This window comes from Amphiprion ocellaris, chromosome 7 (assembly GCF_022539595.1).
Source record: "Amphiprion ocellaris isolate individual 3 ecotype Okinawa chromosome 7, ASM2253959v1, whole genome shotgun sequence".
In the NCBI taxonomy this organism is placed as follows: Eukaryota; Metazoa; Chordata; class Actinopteri; family Pomacentridae; genus Amphiprion; species Amphiprion ocellaris.
Genome location: NC_072772.1, coordinates 7,002,254 through 7,018,658, shown reverse-complemented (window position 1 = coordinate 7,018,658; position 16,405 = coordinate 7,002,254). Strand labels below are relative to the sequence as shown.

The window sequence follows — 16,405 nt, the reverse complement described above, 5'->3', positions numbered from 1 at the left end:
CACACAGATGAAGAGGAAAAGGAGTAGCTGAGAGGTAAAGGAGGGCGATACAGTGCAAAAAAGAGGAGTTGCAGAAGGATTTCAACAGGCTATGAGAGAGAGAGTCTCCAGACCAGAGGGGAGAGTGGCTCTTTTGCAGCCATTAGACATGGCTGACAGCTGGCTGTGGTATGTCCACAAGCTGTATGAATGGCAGTTCGATTGTTTAGAGCGGGTGTGTATGTGTGTGGGGGACTCAGGGGAGGTAACTCACCAGGTGGACGCGGTACATGATGCTGATACCGAGGGTCATGAAAGGCTTGGAGAAGTCAATCACCTTTTCACGCTCTGCTGTGATGGTCAGGCCTGCAACTGCCAGGTCAGCTTTCTGAAACACAGAGCAGTGAGTGGTATCACATCGTGTAAACACAAACTGGAAGGCACACTGACCGCAGCTCTGAGGAGTGACATAATGTTTGTGACATAACCCGCGATTGGAGCACTTAAAAAGAAAAGATGACATAAGAAGTGGGCTACTGGGTGCTAATTCCCTTATAATGCCCTTTTGTATCCCATTGCCTCTTTGTCCACCAAAAGCGATATCTGTGGTGAGGATAATCCAGCATTGGCTCTGTGTGTGTGTGTGTGTATGTGTGTATAGGGCACAAGAGAGCTCAGGGCAACCATTGTGGTGGGCTAAGGGAGCGCTGTCAAGACAAATCACTTGACAAAGCAGAGGCTGGTGAAACACACTTCCACACACACATATAGAAATGGTCAATGTAGCTGAATACTGGATGGCTCTCTACTAATAATACAGGCCAGCAAAGTGCAACTGCAAGGGATTTTTCAGCTCCCCGAGGAGCAAAGAGTGAAAGCAGCAATGCATTGCTCTTTGTCTGCTGCAGGAGGACTAAGAGGATTGGGGAGACGGAGAGGAATGGGAGGATGAGAGTGAGTAGAGGGGAGCTCTGCAGCAGCACTGCAGACGCCACTCAAATCCACAACACACTGTTCAAGGAACGAGCCGGACATCTGACATACATGAAAGAGGTTTTTTTTTTTTTTTGCTACAACATCCATTTTGATGTGGTGTCAAAATGAATATGTTTTTCCACAATCATTTGAGCCTTAAGAACAGGTTTAAAATGCTTCATCAAAGAGCGCCAGCCCCACTATGGCTGTACTTCAATTAGCGCATTACGCTAAAAGTTTCCACCTCTTTAACCTCGCCCCAGACCACGCTCCACACTGAGGCTCATGTCTCCTGCTGCCCTATCCTCAGCCCGCAGGCTCCGATCCTCCATCATCAGCTGTCCCCTGCCTCTTCTCCTTTTTTTCTTCTCCTCTCCGTCGTTTGAAAGTCTGATTCGCCCGCCCCCAGCGCCAGAAGGAAGCCACGCGCAGGGGGAACGACCATGCAGGCAATTTTAACAAAGAAAGTCACTGATCCTTTGAAAAATGAACACACAGTCGTAACAACTGCTGAAATATTTATGTGATGATGGAATATTAATATTGATTACTGGATTCCTCTCCCTGCCTGCTGTTATACCTTCTAGTATTACTGAAAAAAGACAGCGTAATGTTTCTGTTCAATATTGCATCATATCTGCTTCCACTTGCACTCAATCATATCATCCTAACCTGGTAAAAAGGACTAAAGCAAAAGTGGTGAATGTGAGAGATGAATTAAACATCATTCTGCAGGATATAGCATTTGACTTCAAGAGGTTAGTCTTTACAGATGCTGTATTCTCTAAATGCAGCACTGTGGATATATTGTACTTGGACTTTAGTCCTGCCTGACTCATTGTTAGCTCAGGCTGTCTGACACCCGTCAAACTAATCACCCTCATACAGTGAAATATCGTTCAGTCTGAATGGTACTGGCAGGGACACCGGTATCTGTTGTCCAGAATATCCTCAGGCTGCCCTCTTTTGCTGCTATATTTCATATCCCTTTCAAAGTTGCAGGCGTGGCTGCTCCTTTGTTTTGCTCCATCTTTCTCCTCTGCCATCTTTCCTATTCCTGTCTAAGCCTTTAACCAAACAAGCTCAAGCCTTTCTGTCTACCGTGCAACATCCCTCCAGATGTTCCGCGTCCCACGACAAATCCCTCTCAAGCACGTCTCGACTTTTTGTCTGCCCCCCACCTTGCCTCTGCACACTGCTGTCAGAGACACATGTTGGCTTCAGCAACGGCCCTTCAGAAGGTCAACCTTCCAGACGCAACATACAGGGGGCCGAAGCGGGTGGCAGGTTGCGACAGTAACAAGAGCAAGCACTTCATGCTTTACATACTTAATAGCTTTGCCCTCCATTAGCCCACGGAATTAAGACAGATCACCTCTTAGGATCGACGTCTTTTCTATTCCACTTCCTCACACTTCTTTCCCTCTCCTTCTTATCCCTTCAGCTCCCTTACATAACCTTATCTGCCTGTTAACAGCTACATACAGCACAGCTCCAAGAATGTAAGACCTCACTCAGAGATTTAACTGCAACAACATGGACTGATTCAGGAACAAAGCCTGCTAAGGTCAGTTCAGACAGCTTAAGGAAAAGAGCTGACAGGAAACAAGCCACCAACAAGCTGTGACTGTTTGGAAAAATATGATGTTTAAGCTGAAAAGGCCAACTGCTGAGAAGAAAAAAAAGAATGTATGACATGTAGGAAATCTGCTAGGGGTGAGCCAAATGAAAACTGACATTTTGTGTATTTGTGTATGCGAGTGCCTCTAGGAATTGATGTGCTTACTTGTACATATGAAACAGTGAATATGATAATTTATGGTTGCATGGCTTGTTTGTGGGCTACAGTCTGTGTATTTATTTACATACCCTTGAGATGAGCTCTCCGACCATGCCAGTCCACGTTCCATTAGCTCCGGGGACCCCATACAGCCCGTCCCCCACCAGTCGGATACGATACTTAAACTTGAGAATATCTGCCAGCTCCTTCAGCATATCCACACAGAAGCCTTCATAGCGGTCATTTCCCTCAAGCTCCTGGTGGTTTTGCCGCAGCATCACATACGGATTCTCCTGAAAAACACACGGTTTGTATTGCATTAAAAACTGTCTATAAATGGCAAAGCAATAGGGAACATAAATGAGAAACAGTAGATGTAGCTTGTGTAAATGTCAAATATCTCCCGCTGTTGCTTCAATTTCAACAATTCTTCTGAGAATCTATCTACAAAAAGTTGACAATAGTGCATCTCTGCACCACTGAAGTGCCACATTAATGTTTAATATGGCTGCTTTACAGGATCAAACTAAAGATTTAGCAGTAAAGAAGAATGGTGGAAGCATCCCATATGTCCTTTGGGGGTCATGGTTCACATGAGGTTTACTGCCTTCAAGGAAAACTTCAAATTTGTGGATTTGGAGCAGAGCCAGGCACTAAAACCAGGACCACGACAGGTGTGTGTTAATCTGTTGTATCCAGTGAAAAGGGGACAAGAAACAAAAGCTATTTTCCTCTAATCACACACACACACACACACACACACACACACACACACACACACACACGCCCACACACGCACACACACCACAACACACACCTATTTACAACCTGTCTTTTAGAGAACCAACTCTCTGTTCGGCTGACTGTTTATTTATGTCCTGTTTTGTCATTTAGCTGAAATGTAGGAAGATTTAAAGAGCCCTGCAGTGATGTATTTTGGAGCCAACCTTAATGTGCCATTTTTCAAATAATGTAGCTGTCAACCCGGCATGCTCACGCTAAACTAAATCACAGAAAAGACAGTGTTATGTACATTGCTGTTGTACTATCCCTCCACTCAGCTTGTGAATTCAGATACACTATCTTATTTTGCCCCTCTTGCATTAGATGACAGATTAATAAGTCTAAACCTTTTCTCAAAACAAAAAAAAAATTTAAGCGAAAACAAGGTTCTGCTTTCTTCATTCCCAGGATCTTTCTGCATGGAGTTTGCATGTTCTCCCTGTGCATGCGTGGGTTTTCTCCGGGTACTCCGGCTTCCTCCCACAGTCCAAAAATATGCTGAGGTTGATTGATTATTCTAAATTTGCCAGTAGGTGTGAGTGTGATTGTTGCTTTAAGTTACTGCATTGTTTTAAAGTTATTTTCTTTTTTTTTTTTTTATTGTGAAGCACTTTGGCCACCCTTTGGGTTGTTGCAAAGGGCTATACAAATAAACTTTGATTGATTGATTTCTTTATTGTTGAGAACAGTTTTATTCAGTGTTTTCTTTTTTGTTTTCACAAAACAAGTTTATGTAGTAATATACTAGCTTGCTAATTTTTGCTGAGCCACAAGCTTGTTTAAGAGATTGTCGACGACTTGTGTTAACATAAACGCCTACAGCGCGGTGTGTGTAATTCACCACAGAGCTGCGTGTGTGTAAGCCTTTCAAAGCCGACTGTGACAGCGTTCAGGAGGGTAAAGCATCAGTGGTAATGATGTGCTGCTGTATTTTGAGAGCTGGAATAGAAGAGAAATTGTTTTGTCATTGCCACAGCTGGAAATACGTATTTGTGTGCTAGCTGGGCTTGACTAGTGATAGATTTGCTTCACAGTGAAAGCTGCAAAAATAGTTACATTGAAATTGGGAACATTGGAGAACTTGCTGCACATACGGCATTACTGTGATTTGCCCTGTTGTTGTCATAGCAACAGTTTGGTTCCACCTGTAAGGGAGCAGCAGGGGGCATCACTTTGACACCGTGGATTGAACAGCTTTGCCTCTTTCTCACTGCATCACTGGACAGTAGAACTGACACCCTCCTGCACTGCTGTGATAAGAATGAGAATAAAGTGACTGCTGATCAACTCTCGCTGTCTGCATCACTCTGCTCCTGCAATCTGGACATGCAGTCATTTAATCTAACCAGGCTCACAGTTCGATTTAACAGGCATGCTGTTTGGTGACAACAGCCTCCAGTGTATTATAGACGCAAGAAGAAAAGGAAGTTGACAAACACTGCATTACAATATAGAGTAATGTGAGAGCAACAGGGCTGCTGTGTTTATTACAGGAAAAATGTGATAATATCCCTTATTTTCTTACTGTTGAGAAATCCCAGGAAATCACAAAGCTCCACTGTGAATTGATAATACCAACGAGTACTGTCAAAGCTAGCAATAGCTTTGGTGTAATACATATAACAACTGTATGATTTAGTCCTCCAAAGACAAATAAAAGCATTTTCCGATCTGGTACCACTGTCTACAGGACAACGTTTCGCTTCATCCATACATATATCTGCTTTGTACTGTGGAGTGTCACGGGGGCTGCAGCCTAAAGGGTAAGAAGTGAGATTCATCCTGGACTGGTCACCAATCCATCACAGAACAAACATAGAGATACAGACAACCACAAATCCTGACACCTTCAGTGAATTTAGACACACTAATTAACCAACCGTGCATGTCTTTGGACTGTGGGAGCAACTGGGGAAAACCGATACTCTTCACAGGGAGAAAAAAGGAAAATGGCAGGTTTGAACCCAGAACCTTAGCGCTAACCACTGCACCACCATGCCACCTTATTTTTAAAATAAAAATATTTCCTAATTTTATACTGCTACTGTTAAGGTTTGGCCGGATTTGAGCACAAAATCAATCTGGTTAGGGCCCTAGAAAAATCATGGTTTGGTTTAAAGTAACAACTTTGTTAACACAGAAAAATATTGCTGTTTGTGTTTCTCTTTTTAGAGGACAGACCCTGTGTTTGAGTAATTTTCAACAAAAACCTACAGTGCTCAGCTGTTTGAGAATGTGATTTGGGCATTTATAAAAATAAACCTTGGTATTTGTGACCTGTTTCTTTAACACTTAAGAGCCACAAACAGGCTGGCAAATCAGAAAATATTGAAAGATGGACTAAAACCTTTTTGGTTTGTGTGCTTTTATTGGTTATGTTGACAATAAAACTATGGAATATCATCAGCTTTGTTCTCTTGTATCTTGGCTCAGAATCAGTTGAGCTTTTAGCCGGCCACTGTTTGTAAATGGTTTGTACTTTTATAGCACCGTTAACCTAAGCTAAGTTCAACAAAGCACTTGAAAATTTGTTTTTCATTCGCACTCTCACACAAGTGGTATGGAGCTGTGATCAGGAACAACTTGGGGTTTAATGTCTTGTCCAAAGACACTTTGGCACATGGAGATGCCAGGATTTGAATCACCAAATATGCAATTAGTGGACAACCTGCTCTACTACCTGAGACACTTAATAAAACAAACTAAAGCCTTTCAGCAAGTGAAAGTGTCACCTCTCTGGCTCGACTAACATCTATGCGTGCTCATGTTTCAGCATGCACAAGGTAAAGTACACACTGCTGAAGCTTTTCCAGAATGGACTTGTATTCAGGCCAAACAGAATTGCTTTCACTTCACACCTCTTTACAACTGCACAGCAGAGGACCAGTAATGTGAAAGGATGAGGGCACATTTGTGTACTTCTACAATGCTTAATTAGGAAAAAACTAATTCACTTTGCCGCGTCTTGTTGATTTATGTTTGTGAAGAATGGTGAAGCATTCTGTATCTGTAATATATGGCTGCTGTCGTTGGGAAACTCAACCTCTTGAATCAAGGCTAGAAAATATTGCCTTTGTATATTGTATCTCTCCATCCCTCTGTGTTGACCTGGTTAAGTACAGACTAATAAAATCAGACCTGGAAACATGAATCACACCGGTAAAAATCCAACAACAATCAATAACACAGGAGCTGTCTGACTGTTATATGCCTTTTTTTCTCCCTTTTACACCTTTGCTTTTTTCTTTGTCATTTTTTCTTAGTTCAATTTGACCCTGTTTCTCTGAGCTTCAGTTGTTCTATAAAAATGTCCAGTTGAAACTAGATCTGTGCTGAGCTGCAGAAATGGAAACACAGCTGCTATTAAAAGTTGATACTTGTCCTAAAACTTCCACCAAACACGGACAAGAACCACTTCTACCAGAAGTCTTTGTCGAGTTGAGAACAAAATCATATAAAAATAACTACATAAAGGTATGAAAGGTCTATACAGAGCTATAAAAGTGCTGTCTTCCATGAAGGCAAAATCACAAGGAAATTCCATCTACATTCTTTTGCACACCACAGCAAAACAGCAATAAAGCTATGAGTTTGAAGCTATAAAGAAATGCAGACTTTTAAAGCAGCCTCTTATTCCCAGGCCATGAGGAGTCTGGTTGTGGACTGATAACTTTGGTGGAAGAAGCACACTTAGATATGCACAACCAAGTACACACACACACACACATAGACACAGAGCGCCAGGTGCACTGGTGGGTGTTGTTCACATTCAGCTTCACACACCACAATGGAGTTTCCCCTTTTAAAACCTCGGGGTGTTCAAGATGTCTTCACACAGCCCTCCTTGCCTTCCTCAACTGTTTTCTTATCGTTAAAAACTTGCTCTCCAGAGCATAGCAAACTGGCAGCTGAGATATAATTCTCTCACAGGGCTCTGTAGTCCCGTTTGAAGAGGATCCACAGATGCTCTGACAATTTTCATAAAAATACTAGGTCAATAAAAAGAAGGTCAGGTTGTGTTAATTTTTAATAGGGCAATTTCTACAAACTGTTTTGTGTTTCCCAATAAATTCACGGCAGACGATACAAATACAAATGAGTTGGAAACAGAGGGCGAACAAGTACACACAAACTTTGAAAAATGGGGACAGATCTAGTGTCAGTGTGTGCAAATTCATGTGCACATGCCTCAGTGCCTTTGAGCCCGTGTGCCAGAAAATCTGCCACCGCGTCTGCTTTTATCAGTCGGCACTATGTGCACTGTTGAATTCTTACCAATACGTACGCAAGTGGATGTGAAAGCACTCAGTGACACAAGGGTAGTCTGAAGGGAAACAGAGAGAATGGCCGCAAGTATTCTAGAGTTGAAAAAGGCAGAAAATGACTCTTACATGAGAGACTTAAGGCATTAACAGCAAAAACTGCTTGAGCTGGGATGTCGACTTTGGAGAAGCTACGATTTAACAAACAATGGCAGCAAGCCGGCATCAAACACAGATGTCTTTGCAGGTAAAGTTTGGTTGCATTTGATTTGGAAGTTGAATTCTGTTAGAACTGAGTGTGAGCAGCAGTTAACCTAATTAAATGAAACATATATTAAAACCCAAGGCTATTAAATGATTTGCTGCTGGAATAATAACTACATATATTAAATAAGGCCTGTGGAAAGAAAAACTGACTTTTTTTTTTTTTTTTAGCCAGAGGCTGTTTCAGTGTTTGTGGAGCTGGTGAGGGTTTAAAATCTGCACTAAACTGTATACTGTGCTGGTATTTACTCTCTGTACTGTTCGTACATATCAAACCCTGTGTGGTCAAACACAGGCTGGAGACTGTGTGTGATCTGTATCTATATGAATTTGTATGAACACAAAGGGCACAGTGCAAACACAAGTGCTGTGGCTGTTTATGTCCTGTCAAGCATTTGTTCTGGGCTGCATCAAGTGCTTGAACCCTGACTGATGCTTATTGATTGCATGTTTAACCTTGGAACTATTCACTGGAAGAGAAACCTCCTCAAAAAGTGAAAGAATCTGTTCGTCAATCTGTTATTGAGAAAAAAAATTACACTTGACAACTTGTAGCTCTGAAAACCTATCAGGAACAAAATCACAACGCAAATCAACTGTGATCAGTAAGAAGTGAAAATAAAGAAATGAAAACAGACGATTCTACTGATTGACAAGCTGCTGTGTATCGGAACAGAAAAAACACAATACAACAAGCAATTTAGAACAACACAACCAAGAGAATGGTCTTTTTTCTATTACATCAATGTGGCTTCTGTGGGTATAAAGACATTTTCACTAAGACCTTAACAGTACCTGTAACAAACTCAATCAATGGTTACAAACACATGGCTTGAGGTCCTGCGGTGAAGTGATAATCAATTCTGTGGCTTTTTTTCTTTCTTTCTGGAGCTGTATGTGAAATTGAAGTGGGAAGGTGACAGCCATGCGTAGGTAATGAAACTGCTTCATGCAGGCCAGCTGGACGAGTGCACATAAACACAAACACAACCAATGTACACACACAAATGCTTGGAAGAGAGCATCCATAAATATGGTAAGCGTTTGTGCAAGCACGCACCAAAGCACACACACATTCTCCCAAGCCGGCGCTACAGGTAAGGAATTCTTATGGAGGCTTTCAGCTGTGGTTCGTCCGCTGCCCACAAGCCAGATAACAGCGACACAGCAATCACACCATGATGAATGAGCTGTGATAGGCACTGAAAATTGCTCCTTGGTGGCTTCCGAAGTTTGGTCCAGGAACTCTATATATCCAAAGTGAAATAAAAGCTCTGTGCTTGGCCAATTCTCTCTTTCACACCCTCTTTCTGTTGTGAAAACATTGTCTCATTTGTACTCCGACTCAACCCAAACACACACACATCTCCATCCTCCACCCTGAGTCCGTTCTCTCCCGTGTGAAATGAACCGTTCCATCTGAATCCCAATCAGTCTCAATGAGGCCAGTGAGTTGCTCAGTGGTGAAATATGGCAATATGTCCTTCCCTCATTCCCACGGCTCACAGCTGATAAGCCAGCCACTCAGAATAACACAGTGGGCCAATTGCCTCTGCTTACAAGCTACTTTGTGCCTTATCATGTGATTCATCAGTGAAGAGGACGAGCTGGACGGGTGACAGGTTTGTGTGTTGATGTGTTTGTGCAGAGCGACGAAGAAAGCCATGGAGCATATGCAGCCCACTGGAAACCGGACTGGTTTCAGTCACTTTCAGCATAAATCACTTCTGATGATCTACAGTAGTGCATCACAACACACAGAAACGATATCAAAGCTACTGCAAATACAGAAAATGGTGAGCTTATCAAGACCATTATAATATTCTCAAAAGCTCTGTGAATTCCTAAAGCATATGCTCGGGTAATTAAAAGAAGTAGGCAATTATTAATAGGGAATTTATCACTGTTAAGGATTTGATCAAGAATTTATTAACAGCAGCTTTTGAGGATTGCTTATGAATTAGAGTTTTAGGGGTTGGATTTCTGCATATATATATATATATATGCTAAGTGAAAGAGTTTTCTTTCCTTGAAGACATGTTGGAAGTTTAAGATCATTCCAGCTGGACCAAGTACCTTTTGCCCGCAGCTTTTCATTCCTCTTTTGCAGTTATTTATTTAAAAACCTCCAACATTTTTTAGTCATGTGAACAGCTACTAGCTCACCACTAACGATGCTCATAAATAATAACCAGGAGTTGTAGCTGGTGTAACTAGACATTTGCAGATTACAGGTATTAGCATGCTTCAACTAACTACTCCAGTGCAACTTCATGAAGGCTTTAATAGGGAGACTTCACCAGTTTAGCACAAAAAGTCGAGAAAAACATGCAAAACTGTTTTGGAGAGATTGTGGAGGCAGTGGGATGCAGGCTTTTTGCTGCACCTTCAAGCTTGTCCATTTAGATGAGCTACAAACATTTTTGCTTTAAGAAATGGTTGGATGAAGCATTGTATGTTGAAGTTCCAGATAATTCCTGAGTTTATTTCATTTGTGTCTGCAGGGTTTCCCATTTACTCACTCCTCTGTCAATATAGATCCTGTCAGTCCCATCAGCCCTGCAGTAACCCCAGACTTTCCCTCTATTCCCAGTCATCCACCTTCTCACCTGCTCTGCTTGCCCTCAGTAGTAGCCCCACAGTACTCATACCGATCCAGTATGATTAATTCCCTGCCAAATAGCTTTCTAGACATTTTCTTGCCTATTTTGGACTCTTTCTTTGCCGAGCCTCTTTGAACTGTTCTCCTGTGGACTTTGATTCCTCGACTCCTCGCTTCTTTTTTGCCAGCAAAGTTTCCAGTAAAGGTGAACTGCTTTAAACTACTCCCATGTCTCCGTGTATTTGATTCAAACCAGTTTCTCTGAGCCATGAAGGTACAAATGAGTTTGCTTTAAGCATTTTGAACCTCCATCTGCCTGTTCATTAATAAAAGAATGTGTTAGGCTATGTTTTAGGGGCCCTGCATGCTTAGTTTATGGTCAGTCACTTTGAAATATGTACAGCCATTTGTTAAGTAATGACAATCAGTGCAGTACCACATATTTTCAGTGAAAATATTGTTGCCTTTCCTGTCTTATTGAAATGATTTACTTGTGTTTGTTTAATTATTCATATATCTAATCTACTCAGGTCCTGCTGCTCACATCAACTGTATAAATAATGCTTTCATAGCAAAATGTATGCATTTTGTTTTATTCCTGATTATTGATCATTGAACATGGCAGATGATTAAGGAAATTGCAGAAAGGCTGTTCCCTTATAGGAAGTGAGACTAGAGAGAACTGGTGCTTGCTGGATCTATATTTACAACACGGGCTGAGGATGGCTGACGTGGTAAATTATTAGCCTCTGCTGATACATTGTGATGCATCCTCATCTGAAATTCTGAGGGAGAAACAATTGCGCAGCATCAGTTACTTTGATCCCAAGAGGGCTGAGTTGGGATCTGAAAACACAAAATGGGTTTTTGATATGGTAATTGTCTGTCAACTACAGAATGTCAGCCACAGGTAGATCAGCAGAGGACTGGAGTTAATAAAATGACCCAGACTACTGATAAATGTGTGTCCGTATGCATACAGTACTCACCAATATTGTTGTGATGGTAAGAGTAGTGTTGAAGAGGGTGTCTGTCACATTGATTGATGGAAGCTTTTTCTCCATGGACAGTCCATCTTCGGAGTGCCACAGGCCAATCTGCAAAGTGAGCACACACACACACACACACACACACACACACACACACACACACACACACACACACACACACACACACACACACACACACACACACACACACACACACACACACACACACACACACACACACACACACACACACACACACACACACACACAGATACAAACAGATCAGTCACTAAATCCATCAGCTGGAAAAGGCCAATAGAAACAATCTGTGCTTAATTTTCCTCCCTCTTTTCCAAAAGAGAATCATTGTGACCTTCACAAAAGACAGTGTAGGACAAAGAGGGAGCAGTGGACGGATCACCACGGTGTGAGACAAGGTGACAGCCAAAGTTAGTGAGACTGCAGGAGGAAACAAAAATAATGTGTGTGGCTCCTCAAGGAGCGTGCACAGGGCATGTGTTCAATCAGAGGCAACAGAACGCATTCATTAAACCAATTACCGGCAAATCCTGTGGCGCACAGCCACATTCTCATTACAGCTTGAGTGGGACTTCACACCTCCACCTCACATGGCGTCTTTCATTGCATCCCCTTTCAATCTGTCTCTGCCATCTCCTGTTCATTCATATATTTGCTCGAATCAAGTTTGTCAGCCCCAAAGTCCATGATGGCAGCCTGTGTAAACATGAGCATTTTGTAAATCAGCTTTACATCAAGCTACTCTCTCTTCCTGTTACCCTTCTTTTACCATACTGGTATTGACAGGGAAAGACTTTGACAATTGGTACGCTCTGACCTTGAAGGATTTACATGGCTGCTCTAATGGTTAAACTCAGCTTATTAAAATATATCCAAGTAAAGTGAAAAATACAGAGTTGTTCAGTAAAGTGCAGTGTGTTTCTTAGTTTTGACCTGACGTCAGAGGTTGGACTTTATTGTAGCTGGTTTACTATCTGCTGGTGCCATGCTGTAGGATGTCTTTAATATTCATTCAAAACTGAAATACATATTTCTTGCGGATATTAATGTATAAGGTAATGTTGTGTTACAGTGGTGACACAACAAGGGCAGAACCAGCATAAGTTTTGCTTTCCTTATCATTGCAGTTTCACAAGTAATTTTTTTATTTATGCATCTGATACAGAAATATAAAATTTCAAAGTCAATAATAGATGAAGCAGTCGATGTATGTGTCAGTCCAGCAGATAACCTGAAGATAAATTAAGATCAAGATAACATGCAAAACATATTTTTTATTAGGTCGTGTAACTGTCATTGATTCAGCTTATCTCTTGTTTAGATTTAATATGTGTGGCGTATTTAAAGAACTTGTGAGGTCAATCCAGCCCACTGAGATCACATTTTGCCTTATTGTTATGGAAACTAGATATAAAAAAACAGCAGCATTTTAAGCATTTCATTAACCATTCCTTAAATCAACATGCAAACCTCACTGAGGAATAAAATGATGATTCAAAACATGCCGTTTTTAAGTCATTTACATTCAAACTCTGTAATCTACCTCATTGCATAAACATTGCCACCACTATCTCAAAGGCTTTAGAGAAATAATAGCCTTTATCACAATAATCAACTTTCCTTCATTATGAATATTATATAGGAGGAATAAATGAGAGAATAGAGCATCTAGTTCAGCTATGACACATTACTGGTATGATCCAGACCATGTCGGTGTAATGAGCTCATTGATTACATGCTATAAATCCAGTGGGAATATTCTTGTTGTGAGCGGAGAGGATGAATTGTTAAAGAAAAAGTGATTGAAGCATGATTAAAAACAAAAGAAAATACAGTAAACAAAGCTTTTCCATCTTGGCTTTGGTTTGTTTCAAGGCTAAATTGATGATATTCTCAAGAGATTCCTTTCTATTTATGCTGAAATGTGCTACATTTGGACGTCATTTAAAGTATCTCCAAACCCTGATGATGAAGTCTGATGTGATGCGCTATATATGTATATATATATATACATATATATATATATATATATATATATATACATATATATATATATATATATATATATATATATATATATATATATATATATATATATATATATATATATATATATATATATATATATATATATATAAAAATAAGTAAAAGAGAGCTCCTGGAATCAAAGATTTCCTTTGAGAGTATATGATCAAAAAGATGTTGCCTTCCATTTCCTCTGGTGTACTTGTTGAGAGAAACAGCACCTTGCTCACAAATAGACTACAGTTACCCAAACCTCCCGCACATCACATTCCACACTCCGCTTCTGATGGCCTCAAGAAACAGAGAGGGAGAAAATGTGAACATACTGCAGCACCAACGGAAAGGGACCAGCGAAATACGCTGCTCAGCAATCAGCGTACACAATCAGCTGTCGGAGCCTGCGGAGGTGGTGGGAGGTGGGAGTCTCTGGCTTGGCTGGGCTCAGCGGGTGTCAACAAAGGTCTGGGCATGCGGGTGACTGAGAGGGTAATGGGATGAGGTGGCACCATGACTTCAGCCCGGGAAGAGTAGGTGGAGAGAGAGGGAGACGGGGGAGCAGCGAGCAGGAAGGGAGCACGAGCATATGCTGGCGGGGGAGGAACTGGCCCTTTGGTGGCCCTCCCATCAACTCTGTTTGAGCTGGAAGGAGGATAAAGTAGAGCTGTACTGTCTGTGACTCACCTCCACTGAGAGGAAGGAAGACTTATATATTAGCAAATGTAAGCAGTGAAGCACGCTCAGGAGCAAACACACTGTGGCATTTATCAAATAGACTGAAAACCACAAATGCTGTAATTATTCTTTGCAAGACATCTCGCAATAAATTACACTTGTTGCTATTGATTCGAGCAATAAAAGTGGGAGATGACTCATTATATGGCACAAATAAGATGAAAAGATGACAACAAACTGTGTGAAAGTTGGAGAGACATTAATACACAACTAATTAAAACGATGAAACATTAATCAATGAGCAAAGCAGTCTGCCATTAATCTGAAGACCAAGGAGGAACATCAGTAATCTTACATGTCATTTCCCTCGAAGCACATTTTACAGTAATTGTACAGGTCACACAAACTGTGAAATGAAGGAAACCCTAAGCATCGCATTAATCCTGGTGAAGCAACAACACTATAGCATTGCATAAACCTCATTATACATGCAGTGCAACCCAAGAATCTATTAGGCTCATGAGCTTTTATCATAGAGAGGAAGCTGCTCATTGCCATACACCAGACTGTGTTTGTATACAACAATACAAAGAGCTGTATCTTGATATTTCTCATTTGCAGTGTCATTAATTTGGTATTTACACTGCAGTTACAATAAATAAATACTGTATGGTGCATCCAGCGAATCTAGGAAACTAATTCAGACTAAGTTCAGACTGTTGATGATGAGTGCCTTGTACTGTTTACTATCCTGAGAAACTCAGAGGCAGCAAAAAGAATAGGGTTTAATAAGAGAGAGGGGAATAGTAGAGGAGTAAAGGAAAAGACTGAGAGAGAAAAAGAAAGATGCATGGGAATGCCAATCACTTACTGAGTAGGTGCGGTGAGACTGGCGAATGGAAAGAAAATCAATGAGAAAGTATGAGGAGCAGCCAGCTAGGGAGTCTGAACATAAGGTAGAAAGAACAAGGGAACACGACAGCAACTGAGAGACTGAAGAGAAACAGAGAGAGAGAGAGACAGAGAGAGAGACACAGAGAGAGAGGGGAGGGGTGGATATTTATGTGGGTGCAAAATAAAGTGAAAAAGAGAGCAAGGAAAATGAGAGCGAGAGTGAGACAGTGACAACAAGTGGAACGACGCATCCTGTGAGGGATTACCCAGGGTTCATTCTGCAACCTGAAATTACAGCATGAGGAAAAGATTAGGGTGGCTGCTCACTGAAGCGTCAGGATTGGCTGATTTTCCTGTCAGAAAAATGCCGTATCCAATAGGGTGTAGCAGGACTGTGCTGTGACAGACGCATCCATCATATATGAGAGAAGCAATAGCTACCATTATCAAGCATAATGTCATACAGCCCACTTACACCGAGGCTAAAGCATTCAGGTGTCACAGCGGAGCAAATGAGTTTGAGACGAAGCAGAAATGTGTGTCTGTATTCTTGCATGTGCCTGTTTATGGCTTTCTGTGCTGCAGGAGTAAAAAAAAAATCCTCACAGGCCTCTGAAGATGGACCTTTATTGCTCTCATAGCAGCATTATGCCGTCTCAGCTCCAAGAGAAGACGTTGAAGTAGATGCAGTTTCCACCTATGAACAGACATTACCACCAGTTGAATCAGCAGCTAGTGCCTGGCTAAAACTAAACGGAGGACAGTTATATTTAAAGCCCACTCACTCTGCCTCACAATGATCAGAGTGTTCAAATGAAATGTGCGCATCGTGTGTTTGTGTGTAGCTGTTATGCATGTTGTTCTCTATGGAATAGTGAGTGGGAAAAAAGGACTATCGTTTTACAGAAGCTCTCTCTGGTATGACTCATCATCAGCAGGAATGAGACTAATCAGGGTGGTGCTGCAGGCAAACTTCAGGGGCTAGACAGACACAGGTGGTGGTGTAGGTGGTTGGCACTGCCCAACAGTAAGGAGAGGATCGGGGAAGGTACACATCGTGACTGCTGTTGACTGATGAAAATGAGCCACAAACTGGGGCTTTTCTTGCTAATATTTATTTCTGGTCAAGAATGCTCCAATA

The 16,405-nt window shown here is 41.5% G+C and overlaps 1 protein-coding gene across 3 annotated transcripts in view; it reads right to left on the bottom strand.

Annotated features, from left to right (window-relative positions):
* grik4 (glutamate receptor, ionotropic, kainate 4) overlaps positions 1 to 16,405 on the bottom strand; it is a 304,795-nt gene that overhangs the window by 18,634 nt on the left and 269,756 nt on the right. For all 3 annotated transcript variants that reach the window (XM_035953556.2, XM_023281819.3, XM_055012535.1), the window contains exons 12-14: positions 11,635 to 11,742; positions 2,824 to 3,027; positions 254 to 367 (exon numbers count right to left, since the gene is read on the bottom strand). In XM_035953556.2, the coding sequence (XP_035809449.2) occupies positions 254 to 367; positions 2,824 to 3,027; positions 11,635 to 11,742 (426 nt within the window). The remainder of the gene's footprint in view (positions 1 to 253; positions 368 to 2,823; positions 3,028 to 11,634; positions 11,743 to 16,405) is intronic.